This window comes from Gadus macrocephalus, chromosome 4 (genome assembly GCF_031168955.1).
Source record: "Gadus macrocephalus chromosome 4, ASM3116895v1".
In the NCBI taxonomy this organism is placed as follows: Eukaryota; Metazoa; Chordata; class Actinopteri; order Gadiformes; family Gadidae; genus Gadus; species Gadus macrocephalus.
This window is the reverse complement of record NC_082385.1, coordinates 312151-333230: the sequence shown is the minus strand read 5'-3', so window position 1 is coordinate 333230 and position 21080 is coordinate 312151. Positions and strand designations below refer to the sequence as shown.

The window sequence follows — 21080 nt, the reverse complement described above, 5'->3', positions numbered from 1 at the left end:
TGGGGTAGAGTCAACTGGTTCTCTATCAATTTCTTTCTCTCTCTGGTCTGACGTTGGGCTTTTCTCCAATATGCTCGTTTCCTTCTCTTCTCCCTCTCGCTTAAATCTTTCACTGCCTTCACCTTTCCTCGCTGCTTGTTCTCTTGCCATGTCTCCCTGTGCTTCTGTAAATATGCAGCCCTTTTCTCAGGATCAGCATTACGCCGGGCCCTGTACTGGCGCTGCTTCTCAGCAGCAGATAAGCGACTCATCTTCCTAAAACAGTTAGTTAATACTTAGTTAACACTATTAATGGTTAGTTAATCTACCAGTTATTCAGTATGTATTCATTATTAAAAAAAACAACACTATAAGCATAAACTATCACAATGAAACCTGGCAACATTGTCAACCGTGTTACTCCCTGTCAACTGATTACACTTGATGGGTAACACAGTTGACAGGTAACACGGTTGACATTTCGGCCATTTTGGGGCCTTGTGCTAACTGGCAACCTTGAACCTGTCACCATATGACCTTGATCAACTTGTGTTTTTATACACTTTCAGTTAATATTAGTAAAAAATAATGTGCAATGCAAGTGAACAAGAAAATGTTGATAACACAGTTGACAAGCCATTAACCCACTCAATGTAAAACCCAAATTATTGATGAAATATTGAAGAGGAGAAGGAAAAACTTACCCAACTGTTTTCAAATTTACCACCACTGCAGGAAATGACATCACGTGGTGTTGGACATGTGACTTTGGAGCAAACCACTGCTGAATTATAGGGGTTTTGTCAGTGGGTAACACGGTTGACGGAAATTTCTCGGACACGCATAAAGTGGATAATTTAATGTTTATTAATAATTAGAATTGTTTTTCAAACACCTTCATCATATTATAATGATTATTTCCAACAAATAATGATGAAAATAATTCTCAAAAACGCATAGTTTATTGTTTTTTCTTAAAGAAACACCTGACATTCAGCAATTAGGACAGCACAAAAACAGCGACTTCTAGTATAGAATATGCATTTTCTGAAAAAAATAATATGGAACTGGTTGAAATTTTTAAGTGAAATGAAAAATAACTGCCCCAATATAAAATAATTATTGATTAGTATTATTAAAGGAAAAAATGTTGTACAATTTATAAATACAACCCATGGACATGACATGTACCCCTAATTATAGAATACTTTGTGTGTGTGCATTTGTGTCTCTTGAGAGAAACAGCTGAACAGTTGTTTTTATTGAGAACAGGGCCACATCTTCAACATCTTCTCTGGTAACAACTTTGTATGTGAGGGGATGATGGTAACACTTTCAAAACATGCATTACAACCCACCCTGCCCTGACATCCATTCCTAAACTAGCTGTATCGGCATGGGGCTTTGACATTAGCAAGGGAGAGACACACCATTCTTTACTAGAGAAACTATAGTTTGACCTGATATAACTCATACAACTTTACAACGGTAACAGTAATAGAAAAAAAACATAAAAATAAATAAAAATACTTTCTTACCTTAAAAATTGGATTTCTCTCGTAACTCCTGGAAAAATGGCGCCAACTAGTGGAACATTTCCATGAGTGATCGTAAAGGAACGAGGAGGAGACTGAAACTGTCACATGGCTCATACCTTATCCATGATTGTTGGAATTGGTGGCGTTATGGTGTGTTCCTGAATCCTCGGACGCCAGCTTTCCGAGTTGCACGTTTGACGTCACTTCCGGACTCGGAGCATTCATAGCGTTCCTGTTTGTCTTTGTTATTGTGGCATGGAGTTGGCTAGTCGTTATTTATTGTTAGCTACATTAGCCTCTTTAGCAAACCAGCCTGAAAATAAACACAACTTTACATTGTATTGCACGGACAGCAAGACCATGCAATTTATAAATTGGTGAACGGAATAAATTAGCAATGTAATCAAGTGTGTAAGAGCATTTAAAATCGACATTAAATTGTCATTCGTGGTACAAAAGCAAAAAATAAATGTCTTCATGGGCGCAGCCATTTTGTTGAGAGCGTCATCACTTTCTCTCGGTCTACTCTCAAGGCTTGATTCCACCGGAGGCGTACGCGCCGCGGTCACCGCTGCTGATCGCTTCCACTCTAATCAATGAGACCATTTCCACCGTTCCACAATATGTGTTTTAAACTTCATGTAACTTTTTAACTTGTATATTATGAATCATTAAAATGGCTTCAAATCTTCAAAAACTGATAATTGACCAAACTTCAAAATTCATGACAACTATATAGCCTATATATTGATGGATTATATACCAAGTGTGTTAGTGACGTTTAAATTAGTAACACATTGAAATCCCAATAAAATGTCCTCCTTCACAAAATAAATGAATGTTTCCAGAACAATTTCCTGCAAAGTGACATTTATCCACACGGTTAAACGTATTCGCATAGCAGTGCAAAACAAAAACAAATACAAAAGAATACCAGATGGTACATAAAAACTACTATAATCATAAGGTTCTCAAAGCTGCCCTCTAAGGGGTACATTTGTAAAAACAAACAATACACACATAAGTAAAGGAAATTCAACTTCAAATTATGTTCAATTTTACATAATTTTTTCCTCATTGACATTGCTCCAAACCTTCCACATTCATCCATTCATTCATTCATTCATTCCGAGGGTTGATGCGATCATTATACGTGCTTTTGTTAAAAAAAAACGGTAGATAAAAGGAAATGCTTAAAAGGGCTATTTTAAGTATTCTACTGAACAAACTATCTGCAAAACAATCAATCTGAAAACTTAGAACAACAGATCATTGATTTTATTTAACATAGAATCTACACCAAATGTTCTGAATCACCGCACCAAATGTTTTCCTGCAGCCAGCGCTGGGTCCCTGATTCTACGGTTTAGTCTTGCAAAGAGTTCACAGCTTTCGTGGTCCTGCTGTTGACGAAGTCAATCTTCCTATACCCAGCCTGTTCGAGACAAACACAAAAGAGCTCATTGGTATGTTAATGTTACGTAGAATATAAAACACTGTTTTTAAGCACTTCCACCGCCCGATGCGTGCACCATTAGCCTGGTTCGACTGGCGGACACATCTCCTCCATCTTGGTTCTCAGCACTAGAGGGGCGGGTTGCCCCGTCCTGCTGGCGTTTAGAGCCAAGATGGCCACTAGGTGAATAAGGCCCATTGTTTTGAATGTGTTTTTCACACACATAAATGTATCACTCCAGACGAGAACAATAGCAGCGAGCCCCACCTATGTTTACTATGCAATTATACAACAAGCCACACCTACTTTACCGTTCTTTGTCTCAGGCTTAAGTAAACAAAACCCAACCAACGAGCAACAGTTTTTTAAATGACTTGTGTTTGTACTGTAGTGAACTGTACAAACTGTACAGAACTGTGTGTGTGTGTGTGTGTGTGTGTGTGTGTGTGTGTGAATGACTGTATGAATGACTGTATGAATGACTGTATGACTGTATGAATGACTGTATGAATGACTGTATGAATGTCTGTGTGAGTGAGTGTGTGCGAGTGTGTGCGAGTGTGGGCACCTTCCGGTAGGCCCCGTGGAGGTCGCTGTGTCTCCACATGGTGTGCAGCAGCAGACAGGCCGCCTGCCCGGCCCGCGTCGGACCGAAGCTAGGAAACAGAAACAATCCATTGTCCCTTCTTTAATGACTGGAACAGTCTCCATGGAACGGCCTCCATGTAACGGTCTCCATCTAACAGTCTCCATCTAACAGTCACCATGGAACAGTCTCCTTGTAATAGTCTCCATGTAACAGTCTCCTTGTAATAGTCTCCTTGTAATAGTCTCCTTGTAATAGTCTCCTTGTAATAGTCTCCTTGTAACAGTCTCCTTGTAACAGTCTCCTTGTAATAGTCTCCATGTAACAGTCTCCTTGTAACAGTCTCCTTGTAACAGTCTCCTTGTAACAGTCTCCTTGTAACAGTCTCCTTGTAATAGTCTCCTTGTACACTGTGCTGTCCTCCCTTGGGCCGCTCAAAGCGCCTTTACACTCGCTGTTGTTCGTTTGACGAGTGCGAAACACGAGAACATTATGTAACTCATGTATGCGTGAGCGGGGTTGGAGTTAGGTGGGAGCCAGTGGGAGCTGAGCTCCCATTGAGGGAGGTCTGGCTCCCATGAAAGCAGCAAACTCAAATATCTGTGGGGGTCTCGGAAAATACAGCAGCATAATATTGTAATTACAAATAAAGCTATTTTCCCTTCCACATGCAGAGTAATATTGACGTTAAGTGGGATAATAGAACGCCGGTCATTATCGGGAAAATAAGCCCCAGACAGGGAGAACAGGACACCGACGTGAAACGGAGGTGTCTTGCTTTGACCTAAGGGGCTTATTTACGACTTACTTTCAACAACTCAGCTCAAGGCCGGTACGGTCTTCTCCCCCCCCATCAACAACATTAAGAGACCCCCACAGAGATGGAATCATAACTCAAACCCTGTGTGTTATTTATTGTCTGCTGTGGGCAGGCCTGCCTTAACCTGCCATTGGGCCCTGGGGCTGAGAGGTTTCGTAGGCCCCCTCATCTTACAAAGAAGATGTGTAACTTTTTTCCGACATTTTGCCGGTGTTGCGCGCGGGGGGGGGGGAACTCATGATAGGCCCCCGACGGGCGAAGGCCCTGGGGCTTCAGCCCAGTCAGCCCGGGCATTAAGGCGGCCTTGGCTGTGGGCCATTCCACGCTTGTAGACACTGAAAGCGTCAGCTATTTATTGGTTTGAATTGAAGTTGCCTGCGACAACAATACAATACTAGTATTTTAATATAATACCATTTGTCCGAATAATGCAGTTGGTGAAAACGCAGCTAAAATGGTCGAGCATTTGACATATAAATATCCATATATCTAAAAACATATGCATGATTGGCTATTGATAATCAGGCGCTGTGACAAGGGGAGCTCAGTGTGACCCCCCCGCCCTCCACATGGACTCACCCGTTGTCCTTGGTGCTGATGTTGATGACCTTGGGCAGGGCGCCCTGGTTCACGATGGCCTTGACGCTGCTGGTGTCGTTCTTGGTAAAGTTGGTGAGGATCTGACAGAGGCAGACGGTGAGCTCCGTGGGGACCTCCGTCCCCTGGTCCGAGTGGGGCAGCATGCCCACCAGCTCGGGCAGCACCTGCTTCACTGGGGGGGGGGGGGGGGTACGGCAGGGATCACCACTCTGGACTCAGGACGTAGCGGGGTTCCCGTGACGTAGCGCACGGTGCAGCCAACAACGTCTTGGTCATGATCGGACTAATAACAGATGGTGGCTTTAGATGATTGTTATCCTCACATTTTGGGTCAAGATGAACCAAGACAGGGGAGTTTAACTTATGTTATGGGACATTTACCTGTCCATGTTTATTAATGTGCATTGTCCTGAAAAATAAGATAAAAATAATAATAATATCCTGCTGGGATTGAGTGGGCTACCATTAACTAGTTACTCTCTAGTAATTAAGCAGGCGCTCTTAACTAAAGGGACGTATGGTGAAATCTGATGCATGTCGTTAACCCCGGGAGGGTTAGACAGTACAGAGACAGGTCATTAAGGAGCAGGTAGGGGTTAGACAGTACAGAGACAGGTCATTAAGGAGCAGGTAGGGGTTAGACAGTACAGAGACAGGTCATTATGGAGCAGGTAGGGGTTAGACAGTACAGAAACGGGTCATTAAGGAGCAGGTAGGGGTTAGACAGTACAGAGACAGGTCATTAAGGAGCAGGGAGGGGTTAGACAGTACAGAGACAGGTCATTAAGGAGCAGGTAGGGGTTAGACAGTACAGAGACAGGTCATTAAGGAGCAGGTAGGGGTTAGACAGTACAGAGACAGGTCATTAAGGAGCAGGTAGGGGTTAGACAGTACAGAGACAGGTCATTATGGAGCAGGTAGGGGTTAGACAGTACAGAGACAGGTCATTAAGGAGCAGGTAGGGGTTAGACAGTACAGAGACAGGTCATTGAGGAGCAGGTAGGGGTTAGACAGTACAGAGACAGGTCATTAAGGAGCAGGTAGGGGTTAGACAGTACAGAGACAGGTCATTAAGGAGCAGGTAGGGGTTAGACGGTACAGAGACCGGTCATTAAGGAGCAGTGTTGGGGGTAACGCGTTAAGAGTACTCTTATTCATTTTTTTCAGTAACGAGTAACCTAACGCGTTAGTTTTGCGAATTCAGTAATCAGTAACTTGTTAATTTCCAAAATAACCACTCGTTACTCCGTTACTTTAAAAATTCCCCTCGATAAGGAAAGTAAAGTCCCGGGTTTTCTGCATTTAGTCAGATGCTGCTGCCCTGCTCCTTGCATCTCTCTCTCTCTGTGTGTGTGTGTGCGCGCGCACCTGCGTGTGTAAGCTACGTGTGTTTGTACCGCGGCAAGATGTTCTTTTGTGCAACGCATACGGTTAAATTTAGTTAAATTTCCAATTCTAAAAGGTTGCGTGCCTACCTGTTAAGCACTTTGTTAGGCGCCTGCACTTGTAAAGTGGATAAGCTATGTGTGACACACTGTTCTTTTGTGCGCAGCCAATACGGTAAGCTACATTCTGTTAAAATAACTGCCTGTTACCGGAGTATGTTATTCATGGAAGCTGTTCAAATGATCAAAGGATGAATGCCTGTTAAATAAAACAGAGACGGGTCGTTAAGGAGCAGGGAGGGGTTAGACAGTACAGAGACAGGTCATTAAGGAGCAGGTAGGGGTTAGACAGTACAGAGACGGGTCGTTAAGGAGCGGGTAGGGGTTAGACAGTACAGAGACAGGTCATTAAGGAGCAGGGAGGGGTTAGACAGTACAGAGACGGGTCGTTAAGGAGCAGGGAGGGGTTAGACAGTACAGAGACGGGTCGTTAAGGAGCAGGTAGGGGTTAGACAGTACAGAGACAGGTCATTAAGGAGCAGGTAGGGGTTAGACAGTACAGAGACGGGTCGTTAAGGAGCGGGTAGGGGTTAGACAGTACAGAGACAGGTCGTTAAGGAGCAGGGAGGGGTTAGACAGTACAGAGACGGGTCGTTAAGGAGCAGGGAGGGGTTAGACAGTACAGAGACGGGTCGTTAAGGAGCAGGTAGGGGTTAGACAGTACAGAGACGGGTCGTTAAGGAGCAGGGAGGGGTTAGACAGTACAGAGACGGGTCGTTAAGGAGCAGGTAGGGGTTAGACAGTACAGAGACAGATCATTAAGGAGCAGGTAGGGGTTAGACAGTACAGAGACAGGTCATTAAGGAGCAGGTAGGGGTTAGACAGTACAGAGACAGGTCATTAAGGAGCAGGGAGGGGTTAGACAGTACAGAGACAGGTCATTAAGGAGCAGGTAGGGGTTAGACAGTACAGAGACGGGTCGTTAAGGAGCAGGTAGGGGTTAGACAGTACAGAGACGGGTCGTTAAGGAGCAGGGAGGGGTTAGACAGTACAGAGACGGGTCGTTAAGGAGCAGGTAGGGGTTAGACAGTACAGAGACAGATCATTAAGGAGCAGGTAGGGGTTAGACAGTACAGAGACAGGTCATTAAGGAGCGGGTAGGAGTTAGACAGTACAGAGACAGGTCATTAAGGAGCAGGGAGGGGTTAGACAGTACAGAGACGGGTCATTAAGGAGCAGGTAGGTGTTAGACAGTACAGAGACAGGTCATTAAGGAGCAGGTAGGGGTTAGACAGTACAGAGACAGGTCATTAAGGAGCAGGTAGGGGTTAGACAGTACAGAGACGGGTCGTTAAGGAGCAGGTAGGGGTTGGGCTTTAGGCTCCAGGACGGCTCTAGAGCCTGGGGCCGTTGGGGATTGAACCCGGGACCTTTCGGCTGAGTATCCAACACCCTGTAACCACGACAATACCCCCCCCCCCCGTGAAGTCGATACAGGGGGGGGGGGGGGGGGGGCACAGTGTCCTTGTTATGATGATTCAGGGTGTCTGTGAGAGGACTGTTGAGCTGCTATGGGGCTCATCTGCAAAAACAATTGTCAATAATCATGGCTCGTAGTGACGTGTTAGAACGGACTCTAAAGGTGACGGGGGGGCGGTGTGGGGGCTGAGGGGAGCATTTAGGAACATGTTTGGACAGAGGTCAGGGAGGGTCAGGGAGGTCAGGGAGGTCAGGGAGGATTGGGGAGGGTCAGGGAGGTCAGGGATGGTCAGGGAGGGTCAGCGAGGTCAGGGAGGTCAGGGAGGGTCAGGGGGGTCGGGGAGGTCAGGGAGGTCAGGGAGGGTCAGGGAGTGTCGGGGAGGGTCAGGGGGGTCGGGGAGGTCAGGGAGGGTCAGGGAGGGTCAGGGAGGGTAGGGAGGGTCAGGGAGGGTCAGGGAGGTCAGGGAGGGTCAGGGAGGTCAGGGAGGGTCAGCGTACCGATGGGGGCGTGCAGCTCGCGGTAGCGGGAGAGGTTCTTGACGAGGGCCACGGCCGTGCGCCTCACGGAGCGGTCTCCCTCCTGCAGCATCCGGCGGACCTGCTGGAGGCCGTTCTCCCGCAGCACCACCGTGTAGCAGATAGCCTCCGTCAGCTGGGCCAATGGGACAGGGGAGTGACAGTTAGCTGGGCCAATGGGACAGGGGAGTGACAGTCAGCTGGGCCAATGGGACAGGGGGACAGGGGAGTGACAGTCAGCTGGGCCAATGGGACGGGGACAGGGGAGTGACAGTGAGCTGGGCCAATAGGACGGGGGTCAGGTGAGTGACAGTCAGCTGGGCCAATGGGACAGGGGAGTGACAGCTGGGCCAATAGGACGGGGGTCAGGTGAGTGACAGGTAGCCCTCAAATGGATCAATGTTTACGCGTTATTTTATCATTGAAAAATACTAACAATGAAAAATAAAAAGTTATACATTTGCTAAAATATTAAATATAAGCTAGATATTTATATCATATATCATATCAAATATTGTCCTTAGTATTGGGTGTATGTATATATTTGTATAATAATAATTATTAATATATATATTTGTATTTATCAAGTTGCATATCAGCATAGGTATATAAAACCGTCAACCAACTACAGAGTTCTATCTGGTATAGCGATGTCCCGGTCATGATGAGCTGCGGTCAGAGGGGAGGTCCACCCAGCGCACCATGCCGTGTCCGGCCGTGATGTTCTGCAGCGCCCCCAGCGCCGCCTCCTGGGTGAAGTTGCTGCCGCTGCGCGCCATCAGAGACAGGTACATGCGCACCGTGATGGCGCTCCACAACCACTCGATGCCGTGCGGGTTGGCCTTCTCCTCCAGCAGGGGGCGCTGTCGCTCCAGGTCCTAGGGGGTTAGCGGAGCGTCAGCTGCTGGATGACAGACAGCGCTGTCCTCGGAGAATGTGGGTAACCCTTGCAACCGCACGCGTTACGAGAAAGGTGAAGACTGGGATTGAAAGTTTAATCATCGTTGTGTTAATCCTTTCAACATCCTACTACACGTGCACCTACCTCCCGTGCAACAAACAGAAGGCGCAAAGAGGTATAACAAATACTGAGAACTCAAGAGCTTTGTGTGCGATGAAACGTTTCTCACAGAAGCTTACATTAATGAATCACTAATTAACAATAGTTAACATATTGATGAGCATTATTATCTAGCATTAGCGTTAGGGTAAGTGGGTTCAATAATGTATCAATGAACAACTAATGAGTACCTAATATTACATGAACACCATTACCTTAGTTCACATGAACTTCATTAGTAAACATGAACCCCATTAACCGTTAGTGAATGCTTATTGCCTCATTAACGATTGTTAACAATAAATCGTTTATTAACGCCCCCTTATTATAAAGTGTCACAGATGGAAGGTTTGAGGAGGGACCCCCACCGTGGTGTTCTTGGGGGGCCGGTGGGCGAAGCAGCCCGGGGACCAGGTGGAGGAGGGGGGGGGCGGGGCCTCCGACAGGTCCCTGAAGAACCTCGGAGGAATCTCCGACTCGATCGCATACGACAGGTTGTGGAGAACGCACACACAGTTCTCTGTGGCCTACGGGAGGGGGAGGGGGAGGGGGAGAGAGAGAGGTAGAGAGACGGAGAGGTAGAGAGGTAGAGAGGTAGAGATAGAGAGGTAGAGAGATAGAGCGAGAGAGAGAGAGAGAGAGAGAGAGAGAGAGAGAGAGAGAGAGAGAGAGAGAGAGAGAGAGAGAGAGAGAGAGAGAGAGAGAGAGAGAGAGAGAGAGAGAGGGAGAGGGAGAGGGAGAGGGAGAGGGAGAGGGAGATGGAGAGGGAGAGGGAGAGAGAGAGAAAGACAGAGAGAGATTATTTGAATTGAAGTGGGATGGCCATAACTGTATATCCCCTAACACAGCATATTGTAAACAGGCATCAGTGTAGTGGCAGGGTGTTTCCCGCTCCCAGCTGGAAGGCCCCGGGTTCGATGCCCAGTGCGTGCCGCCTAACCTGTAGGCCTCCTTGAGCCAGACGACCCCTGACCTCTGACCCCTACCTGCTCCCTAACGCCGTGCATCTGACCAGCAAGAGGCCTTCTAGACTGCAAACAAAATCTACCTTTGGGTACAAAATAAAGTAACTTGAACTTGAACAAGTTGTACATGGTTGAACCTAAGAATGGCCTTGTCTGAACAGCATGTTGTTGGATTGTGTTATTGTGGGGGCCTTCGCCTGAAGAGTCTGAGCCTGTTGTTGTTTTATCTTATTTTAATTTTAATTTAATTTTATAACAGCAGGTTCCTGTTGTGCAGCACATCTAACATGTAACTGTGATTGTGTTATTGTGAGGGGCTTAGCCTGGAGAGTCTTAGCAGAAGAGGAAGGCTCTGGGCCACACCACTGGGCGGGGGGGGGGCAGAGACAGAGAGCCCCAGAAGAAGGCTTTGGGCCACACCACTGGGCGGGGGGGGGCAGAGACAGAGAGCCCCAGAAGAAGGCTCTGGGCCACACCACTGGGCGGGGGGGGGGGCAGAGACAGAGAGCCCCAGAGGAAGGCTCTGGGCCACACCACTGGGCGGGGGGGGGGCAGAGACAGAGAGCCCCAGAGGAAGGCTCTGGGCCACACCACTGGGCGGGGGGGGCAGAGACAGAGAGCCCCAGAGGAAGGCTCTGGGCCACACCACTGAGCGGGGGGGGGCAGAGACAGAGAGCCCCAGAGGAAGGCTCTGGGCCACACCACTGGGCGGGGGGGGGGGGGGCAGAGACAGAGAGCCCCAGAGGAAGGCTCTGGGCCACACCACTGGGCGGGGGGGGGGGGGGGGGCAGAGACAGAGAGCCCCAGAGGAAGGCTCTGGGCCACACCACTGGGGGGGGGGGGGCAGAGACAGAGAGCCCCAGAGGAAGTCTCTGGGCCACACCACTGGGGTGGCGGGGGGGGGCAGAGACAGAGAGCCCCAGAGGAAGTCTCTGGGCCACACCACTGGGCGGGGGGGGGGGGGCAGAGACAGAGAGCCCCAGAGGAAGGCTCTGGGCCACACCACTGGGGGGGGGGGGGGGGGGGCAGAGACAGAGAGCCCCAGAGGAAGGCTCTGGGCCACACCACTGGGCGGGGGGGGGGGCAGAGACAGAGAGCCCCAGAGGAAGGCTCTGGGCCACACCACTGGGGGGGGGGGGCAGAGACAGAGAGCCCCAGGGGAAGGCTCTGGGCCACACCACTGGGGGGGGGGGGCAGAGACAGAGAGCCCCAGGGCACCTTGTCGTCGGGCTGGTAGTCGGCGATGGTGCCGCGGATGTAGTAGACCAGGGCGTCGATGAGGTCCTCACAGTCCCTCATGGCCTTCCTGCAGTCCGGGCCGGCCGAGCTCAGGTTGCTAGGGAACAAAGCAGCCGTTGAACCCGGGCATCGCGCCGCGCCGCAGCTAGCACTCTGACCAGGCCGCGCCCGCTGAGATTGCCTTTCGGTCGCACGATAACAGAATCCTGGTTCGTAAATACCAGATAAGGTTTATTGAAATGTCAATACATGAAAACCGACTTTAACAATGTTATCAGATTTCAAACCATCCCAGACAACGTATTTTTACGCCAGCGAACCTCGGACTCATAACGTCAGCTGAAGCGCGACTCGTCGACCGCGGGGTTCTTCGGTGTGTTGCTAGGAGCAACGCGGAGCCGCGGCCGTAGACCTGACAGGAGGAGGGTGAGCTCAGCGCAGAAAGGACCGCCGTGAATAACAGACCAGTCCGTCATCGCTCCCACCCGAGCGTTGCCATGGTGTCTCTGTGGGGTCCTGGTTCAGATAATACCCCAACACGCCTGATACCCCAACACGCCTGATACCCCAACACGCCTGATACCCCAACACGCCTGATACCCCAACACGCCTGATACCCCAACACGCCTGATACCCCAACACGCCTGATACCCCAACACGCCTGATACCCCAACACGCCTGATACCCCAACACGCCTGATACCCCAACACCCCTGAAAGGAGCCGGTGTTTCCCTCAGCACTGTTTAGTTAATGCGGCCGCCTTAACAACAATAGGGCCCCGCCTTGACTACCAACGTATAAAATATATATATATTATTATTATTATTATTATGCATTAACAAAGCACAAAACTCTCGTAGGGAAAGAAAACATGATTCCATCAGGTACAAAAAATAAAGATAAATAATGCATTGGTGATGCTGCCCGAAACAATAGTCGTGCGAACTGAAACCACAAACTGAAGCCCTAATCCCCCCCCCCCCCCAACTTCATTTTCTGGGGGAACACTGGGAGCCATCAATAAACCATTCTCCCGACTCTCCTGAACAACGAGAGTGGAGCTGAAGTCACAGAGACGTGACGGACACTGAACTGAGGGGGCGGCTGGCTCAGCTTTCCTCCTGGAGTAGTTAGAAATGGAGTTTGTGCGACTGTAAAGCAGCACAATGCACTATTCATGTCAATATCTGAACGCAGGCCACCCCGCAGTCTGCTCTACTTCCTGCTTCCTGCTTACATTGTTCTCCCCCGGACATTAGGGTGATAACATGTTTTGACAAAAAACAGCAACAAACTGTCTGAGTCGGTCCCCACAGCGTTCTGCTAATTACAGTTTTCTCCAGACAAAAGGATGTTGCTTCACGACGGCGCTACTGAAAGAAGAAGATTGCTTGAGACCAAAAGCGCTGCTTCTCCCGCGCCTCTACGACGGTATCTATAGTCCTTTTTCCATCCGATTTTCAAGCAAATTAACTCTTAAAGCGAATTAATTTGTAGCGACATAAGAAGCGCCTAAACGGTTTTCCATCGACAGAATGATTATAGCGAATTAAAATTGTGTCACAATGCCCCGTGTTGAAGCGCATTTTTCTGACCCGCTAGATGATTTTCCATCAACAATGCGCATGCGCGACATTCTATATCGCTTCAGCCGTTTTCCATTACTTTTATGTCGCTAGAACTTTCCCAAAACCACCTCTGCAGAGCGAATTAACTTAGTGCGACAAAATCGGCGTTAGAGCGATATAACCCTTTTTCCATCACATATGTCGCACTAACTTTTGATGCGCATCATTTTAAAGCGCATTATCTTTTTGATGGAAAAAGGACTTATGAGGCGGTGGAACGTGGCCAGCGGAGGACGGCGGTCCTCACCGCAGACACCCGGTGGCGTTGTGGAAGGTGTCGGCGTCGGCCAGCAGCTCGTCTTTGGGGTTCTCGCCCTCAGACAGCCCGGAGCACGGCACCAGAACCCTGGAGGTGAGGACCGAGAAGCCGTCCTGGGACAGGTGCTCCTTGATCACGTCGTGGGACGAGAGGTTCCACAGGAGACCTGGCAGGGGGAGACCGTTAGAGACAGACAGGTAGCACGCTGTAGACCTGTCAGGGGGAGACCGTTAGAGAGACAGACAGGTAGCACGCTGTAGACCTGTCAGGGAGAGACCATTAGAGACAGACAGGTAGCACGCTGTAGACCTGTCAGGGAGAGACCGTTAGAGACAGACAGGTAGCACGCTGTAGACCTGTCAGGGGGAGACCGTTAGAGAGACAGACAGGTAGCACGCTGTAGACCTGGCAGAGGGAGACCGTTAGAGACAGACAGGTAGCACGCTGTAGACCTGTCAGGGGGAGACCGTTAGAGAGACAGACAGGTAGCACGCTGTAGACCTGTCAGGGGGAGACCGTTAGAGACAGACAGGTAGCACGCTGTAGACCTGTCAGGGGGAGACCGTTAGAGAGACAGACAGGTAGCACGCTGTAGACCTGTCAGGGGGAGACCGTTAGAGAGACAGACAGGTAGCACGCTGTAGACCTGTCAGGGAGAGACCGTTAGAGACAGACAGGTAGCACGCTGTAGACCTGTCAGGGGGAGACCGTTAGAGAGACAGACAGGTAGCACGCTGTAGACCTGGCAGGGGGAGACCGTTAGAGACAGACAGGTAGCACGCTGTAGACCTGTCAGGGAGAGACCGTTAGAGAGACAGACAGGTAGCACGCTGTAGACCTGTCAGAGGGAGACCGTTAGAGAGACAGACAGGTAGCACGCTGTAGACCTGGCAGGGGGAGACTGTTAGAGAGACAGACAGGCAGCAGCTGTAGACCTGTCAGGGGGAGACCGTTAGAGACAGACAGGTAGCAGCTGTAGACCTGGCAGGGAGAGACCGTTAGAGACAGACAGGTAGCACGCTGTAGACCTGTCAGGGAGAGACCGTTAGAGACAGACAGGTAGCACGCTGTAGACCTGTCAGGGGGAGACCGTTAGAGAGACAGACAGGTAGCACGCTGTAGACCTGTCAGGGGGAGACCGTTAGAGACAGACAGGTAGCACACTGTAGACCTGGCAGGGAGAGACCGTTAGAGACAGACAGGTAGCACACTGTAGACCTGTCAGGGGGAGACCGTTAGAGACAGACAGGTAGCACGCTGTAGACCTGGCAGGGGGAGACCGTCAGAGAGACAGACAGGTAGCACGCTGTAGACCTGGCAGGGAGAGACCGTCAGAGAGACAGACAGGTAGCAGCTGTAGACCTGTCAGGGAGAGACCGTTAGAGACAGACAGGTAGCAGCTGTAGACCTGTCAGAGGGAGACCGTTAGAGAGACAGACAGGCAGCACGCTGTAGACCTGTCAGGGAGCGAGGATGACAGGAACCAGGGCTCCCCGTCACAGAGGCTCTCCTCAAACTGAGCTGAGGGGGGGTTGAGGAGCACGGTGGGGGGGGGGGGCCCTGCTCTCTACAGGTTAGGCTGTGGACATCGGGGAATCGAACCACCGAGCCACTGTAGTTCCCTATCTCAGGGTGGTGGGGCAGGAAGGCAGCACGGGGCTTCAGCCACGGGTTCAAACCAACTACCCGCCCCCTCCCACCTCGCAGTCGTCCAAACAACTTCTGGATCCAAGTCAAAGTTTGTTTCAGGGTCACAACGTACAAATACACGAACACACCAGCAACGTGCCAAACAAGAGAGGTGGACCTTTGACCCATGGCACAAAAACGTCAACAACGACGACAAAAACAACAAAAATGACGACAAAAGCAAATATGACAACAACAACACAACAACAACGACGTCAACAACAACGCCAGCGAGCACTGACCGGTGAGCTGGCGGCGGGCCTCCACGTCGCGGCAGCTCCGCAGCGCCCGCAGGATGAGGGCCACGCCCTCGCTCTCCTTCACCTCCATCTTGTTCTCGTCGCTCTGGAACACGAGGTTCCGCAGGGCGCCGGCCGCGGCCCGCTGCACCTCCTCGCTGTCGCTGGGCAGCAGCTGCAGCAGCTTGGGGATCCCGTGGAGGTAGAACACCTGTGGGGGAACACGGCCGCTCGGTTCACCGGGGCGCCAATCGACCAATCACAAACATCGTCGCCCAAGGGGTTCCGTCTTCATTGGTTGATTGGTTGACTGACGTTTCATCCAAAGAAAATGTTAAAATGGGAGGCATATATTGTATATCTAGCTACAGTAGATATTTTAGGGGTCTTATTTTTAATAGCCTTCATCTTTCATCCAGCAATCAATAAACCAAATGCTTTGAAAGAAAACCACCTTGTATCTGTGGCAGGCCTGTAATGAGCCTGGCCAATCACTTCCTTCAGCCAAAGTGAAATGATACACTGGCCTACCTGTCTGTCTGTCCGTCTACCTACCTGTCTGTCTACCTACCTGTCTGTCTACCTACCTGTCTGTCTACCTGTCTACCTACCTGTCTGTCTACCTACCTGTCCGTCTACCTTCCTACCTGTCTGTCTGTCTGTCTACCTACCTGTCTGTCTACCTTCCTACCTGTCTGTGTACTCAGAGCACATGACTGGTCTTCCAGAAGGCTAAGCAGACCTAATGCCAAAGCGTTTTGGCGTCGTGGCTTAAGAAGGGCGCCTGAAGGTTGTGGTGGCAATTTTTTTTAAAACAAGTTAACTCCAAAACTGCCTCCCCCAGCTTTAAGAATAAAGCTGGGGGAGGCCCGTTCCCCTCTGACACACAGGACGGGTCGTACCATCTTCCTCCCCCCATGAGTACAGACAAAGGACGGATCGTACCATCTTCCTCCCCCCATGAGTACAGACAAAGGACGGGTCGTACCATCTTCCTCCCCCCATGAGTACAGACAAAGGACGGGTCGTACCATCTTCCTCCCCCCATGAGTACAGACCCACGGCGGGTCGTACCATCTTCATCCCCCATGCGTACAGACACAGGACGGATCGTACCATCTTCATCCCTCTATAAGAACAGACACAGGACGGATCGTACCATCTTCATCCCCCATGCGTACAGACACAGGACGGATCGTACCATCTTCATCCCTCTATAAGAACAGACACAGGACGGATCGTACCATCTTCATCCCTCTATAAGAACAGACACAGGACGGATCGTACCATCTTCATCCCCCATGCGTACAGACACAGGACGGATCGTACCATCTTCCTGGCGTCGGCGCTGCTGAAGCACTGCTTCTGGATGAAGCTGGAGGCGGTCACCAGGGCGTCCTCGCTGTCCTGCGTCAGCGCGGCCACCGCCCGCTCCAGAGTCAGCTCAGGGGGCTTCGCCGCCCACTTCCTGTGGGGACAGGAACAGGAATTATGGAACGATTTTAGGGCTTTACAGTCACACACGCGACAGGGAAGTCAAGCGCACACAGTTTAGACACACTGATTAAGTTAAATGTCCAAAAAAAATTAGGAGACTTTGTTCATTTTTTTCTAAGCATTTTTTTGGGGGAAATTTGTCGATATTTCTTATTTCATGTATCTTTTATATTTTTTTGGTCTTTTATTTTCAGTAAATAAATTGTGTTTGTATATACTCACTGAGCCCGGCCGCTGGCCCACTGGACGGGGAACTCGGGCTCCGCCCCCCTGGGGGCGTCCAGCTCCATGCTGACTGCCGACGCGGCGTCCAGACCCTCGAAGCACAGCTCCCTCCTGGCCTTGATCAGCCAGCTCAGCCCCACCCCCTGCTCCTCCTCCTCCCCCTGCCCCACCCCCTGCTCCTCCCCCTGCTCCTCCCCCTGCCGCTCCCCCTGCCGCTCCCCCTCCCGCTCCTGGGTCACCCCGGGGAGGGTCACCCCGCTCCTCTCTGCCGTGCCGGTCTCCCAAGGGGTGTGGCTCTGGAACAGCCCGCCCCCCCCCGCCGCCGCCCTGCGGGGGGGCGGGGCCGCGCGGGCGGGGCCCCGGGGCCCGGGGTGGGCGGGGCTGCGCCGGGCGCTGTAGGTGGCGCCGTGGAGCCGCGTGGCGTGCGGGACCTCGGAGAAGGCGTAGCGCTTGTGCGGCACCGAGCCGTACGGCCGCTCCGGCAGGGGCGCCATCTTGGGGGGGGCCCCGGGCCCCGGGATGGTGTAGGTCCCCAGGCTCCGGCCGGCAGCCCCGTAGCGCAGGGGGGGGCGGGGCAGCACCGGGCTGGGGGCCGGAGACACCTCCACCCTCCGAGAGGGCCGGCGCAGCGACCGGCAGGACGCCGTCGGGGGCGGGCTGAAGGCGGAGCCGCTCCTCAGCGTCTGGGGACGGGGGGGACAAAGGTTCTCTGGTTCTTTATCGATCAAACAGGGGGGACAAAGGTTCTGTGGTTCTTTATCGATCAAACGGGGGGACAAAGGTTCTCTGGTTCTTTATCGATCAAACAGGGGGAAGGTTCTTTGGTTCTTTATCAATCAAACAGGGGATAAAGGTTCTTTGGTTCTTTATTGATCAAACAGGGGATAAAGGTTCTTTGGTTCTTTATCGATCCAACAGGGGAACCAGGAGGTGAGTTGTGACGATGGTTCGTTTTACGAGGAACAGAAGCTGAACAGTTCTTCTCTGCCGGGTGGTGAGCGCGTAGTTTTTCCGCGGTCTGCATTTGAGGACATTCAAAGCAGACGACATAGACCGGGGCCTCACCGTGGAACGAAGCCACTGATTGGTTCTTCCAGGATACAGAGCGAGGGAGGGAGCGATTTGATAGGTTCACCTTTCGTAACACCCTCCAATAAAACGATAACACCAATAAGTTGCAATCATTTTATGCAACTAATATGATATAATAAAAAGAGCCAAAGATAGAGAGAAAGAAAGAGTGATAGATATGAAGCGATAAAGATATTGGGGGAAATAAAGAGAGAAGCAATAAACCCAAACACAAAGGAGGAAAGTTAGGAGGAGACAAAGATAGAGAGAAAAATATAAATATAGACAGGAAGAGAGAGAGACGGAAAGAAAGAATAAGATGACAACAAAAACGAATGAGAGACAAAAAGAAAGAAGGAATGAAAGAAAGAAAAAGCTATACATAGAAAGAAGGAAACGAACAAAAAGAGGAGGGAGACAAAGGAGAGAGAGAGAGAGAGGGGATCTTACGCTGTTGTGCGACGGTCCGTCTCTGTAGTCTGAGCTCCAGGACAGACTCCTTTGGGCATGATGGACGCTACCTGGATGGTGGTGGAGAGGGTTAGCTGCCTGGTGGTAGCATCAAGACATGTCTCACTGTCGCACTTATTATGTCATTACCTTACACACACAAGTGTATGTATACACACTTACGCACAAATGGCAACGACGTGCTAATTACTCATTGCCACTGCGGAGGTTGATCCAATTGAAGATAAGTCAGCACTTATAAGTTAAAACAGATTTTTGTCCCTCCCGACTCGTCACGATGAGAATGTGAAAGCATTCAGGTTCAACCCAACGTTTCTCCAGCTTTTAACCTGTTTCTGTGAGGGATCATATGCTTTATGTGAGTTTGTATTAATCACGCAACCTCTGATTGTCCATACATGTCCGTTCAGGATCCGGTGAGGCATCGTCCCACGGTGGGGTTGGTTTATTAGAACCGTGAAAACACGGGAAACTAGACTGTAATAAATACTTCCTTTGGTCGATGGTTTATTTAAAAGTACCTTGTTGTCCCTTGTTTACTACTATGTAATAGGCTACAGACCTGCAATATGCCTGGGGTTTCTGTTCGTACAAAGATCTCTCTCATAGACGTACACACGCGTAGGCACACACACACACACACACACACACACACACACACACACACACACACACACACACACACACACACACAGAGAGAGAGAAGATATGCTACTCATTAACCTGTTGGGCCAGAAGCCGCTCCATTCAGTTGGTGCGTGTTGGCTGTGAGCTGTTGAGCCCAAACACACCAGAGCGATAATGGCAAAACAACGTTAAACGGCCACCGCAGCTCGTCTAGCACAGTTCAATGCATACTTATTATTCCATTCTCTATGAGTTCGCCATTGCAGGTCTCCCAACCAGGTCTCTTGAACCATAACTTCATATGCAGGTGTAATGAAGAGCGCTGACTAAATGGCCTACCGTTTGAGGCGGACTTCTTCCCCTTGCGGGCCAGGGTGAGCTGGACCTGCTGCTGGACCCGGACGCTCCGGTCGACGGAGTGGAACCTGGCCGGGCTCAGGATGCTGTGCTCGGCCGGCAAGGCCAGACTGCTGTCGTCCAGGACCTGAGGGGGGAGAACGGACTTGAAACAACCCTCGTCCCCCATCTCGGATCCTTCCGGTGTCGGTCAACGACGGCTGGTCGTCTCCCCCTGTTTTGAGGGCATAACTTCTCCGGTATCGGTTACTTATTGTCGTCCGCCTGTGTGTGTTTTATGGGACAGACCAGGTGCGCGGTCCCAGTGCAGTGCGCCAGGACTGTGTAAAGTTTCTATGCTTTGTTTCAGGGCGTCACCCGGTGTCATTTTACCCGAGGCTCTGTTAAAGCGAGACGCCCCGTTCCGCGGGTCCAGGTGAGAAGCTGAAGGACAGTTGAGTAATTTGCGTGGCGAGGGAATGACGGCGGTGGATGACACTGAGTGGTGTTGTTTTTTTACTTGAAATTGTAAATTAAAGCACACACGAACACGTACACACACACACACACACACACACACACACACACACACACACACACACACACACACACACACACACACACACACACACACACACACACACACACACACACACACACACACACACACACACACACGCACGCACGCGTATTTCTGTGTGTGTGTGTGTGTGTGTGTGTGTGTGTGTGTGTGTGTGTGTGTGTGTGTGTGTGTGTGTGTGTGTGTGTGTGTGTGTGTGTGTGTGTGTGTGTGTGTGTGTGATGGCAATGATGTATTAGATCCAGAATTGATAACCCCCCTTCATGGCGGTCAACAGACGGCTTCCTTCCTCCTTCACAGGTCTGTCAGGTTATCCCCCCTCCACCGCCATGACATCATGGAGGACCCTGCTGGTCGGTAGTCATACTGCAGCTCAATTAAGATCCTTGACAATATATTGCTTGAATATTCCTGATGGTAACCTTTCTTTCTGTTTTTTTCTTTAAGGCGAACAATTTGTCTGTCTTTTGTTTTATTGTGTTTGGAGGTTCGTCATCAAGGAATAATCCTTATATTCGTTTTTTCGAGCTGTAGTGGACGACACGTGACCCTAGGGGGCAATAAGGAAGCATACAAGTCGTTCTTTGAACTTTCATGTGTCATTAAAACTACATTTAGATTAACATCAGACTAGCTCTTAGAAATCATACGTTTTACACACACACACAATCCTGCATCTGTGTGAGCTACATCCCGAGGAACCGACAGAAACGGGGGGCACGTTTCGACGCCTGATGTCGCAAAAGGGCTGGTGATGAAATGGCCTGTGATGGATGAGCGGTTTATCACAGCCGGTGTTAAAATAAGGGCCCCTCTTTTGATGAGACAGAGCTG

The 21080-nt window shown here is 50.4% G+C and overlaps 1 protein-coding gene across 1 annotated transcript; it reads right to left on the bottom strand.

Annotated features, from left to right (window-relative positions):
- Window positions 1–825: 825 nt before the first annotated feature.
- Window positions 826–20071, bottom strand: pkp2 (plakophilin 2). Its single transcript, XM_060049456.1, has 13 exons — window positions 19670–20071; window positions 18683–18753; window positions 17159–17844; window positions 16769–16907; window positions 15443–15650; window positions 13500–13677; window positions 11603–11720; window positions 9788–9946; window positions 9061–9237; window positions 8342–8495; window positions 4959–5151; window positions 3542–3629; window positions 826–2952 (listed from the first exon to the last, which is right to left on the bottom strand). Exons 1-13 carry the CDS (start codon window positions 19854–19856, stop codon window positions 2884–2886), a joined length of 2427 nt encoding a protein of 808 aa, XP_059905439.1. The 5' UTR covers window positions 19857–20071; the 3' UTR covers window positions 826–2883.
- Between the last annotated feature and the right edge of the window lie 1009 nt (window positions 20072–21080).

Excerpts from the sequence above, each read along its gene's own strand:
- pkp2 (XM_060049456.1), bottom strand. The coding sequence starts at position 19,856 with ATGGGGGACGAGGGTTGTTTCAAGTCCGTTCTCCCCCCTCAGGTCCTG. Across the intron at positions 8,496-9,060 it reads TCACGGCCGGACACGGCATG|CTGACGGAGGCTATCTGCTA; the intron begins GTGCGCTGGGTG and ends CCATTGGCCCAG. Across the intron at positions 5,152-8,341 it reads CGAGCTGCACGCCCCCATCG|TGAAGCAGGTGCTGCCCGAG; the intron begins GTACGCTGACCC and ends CCCCCCCCCCAG.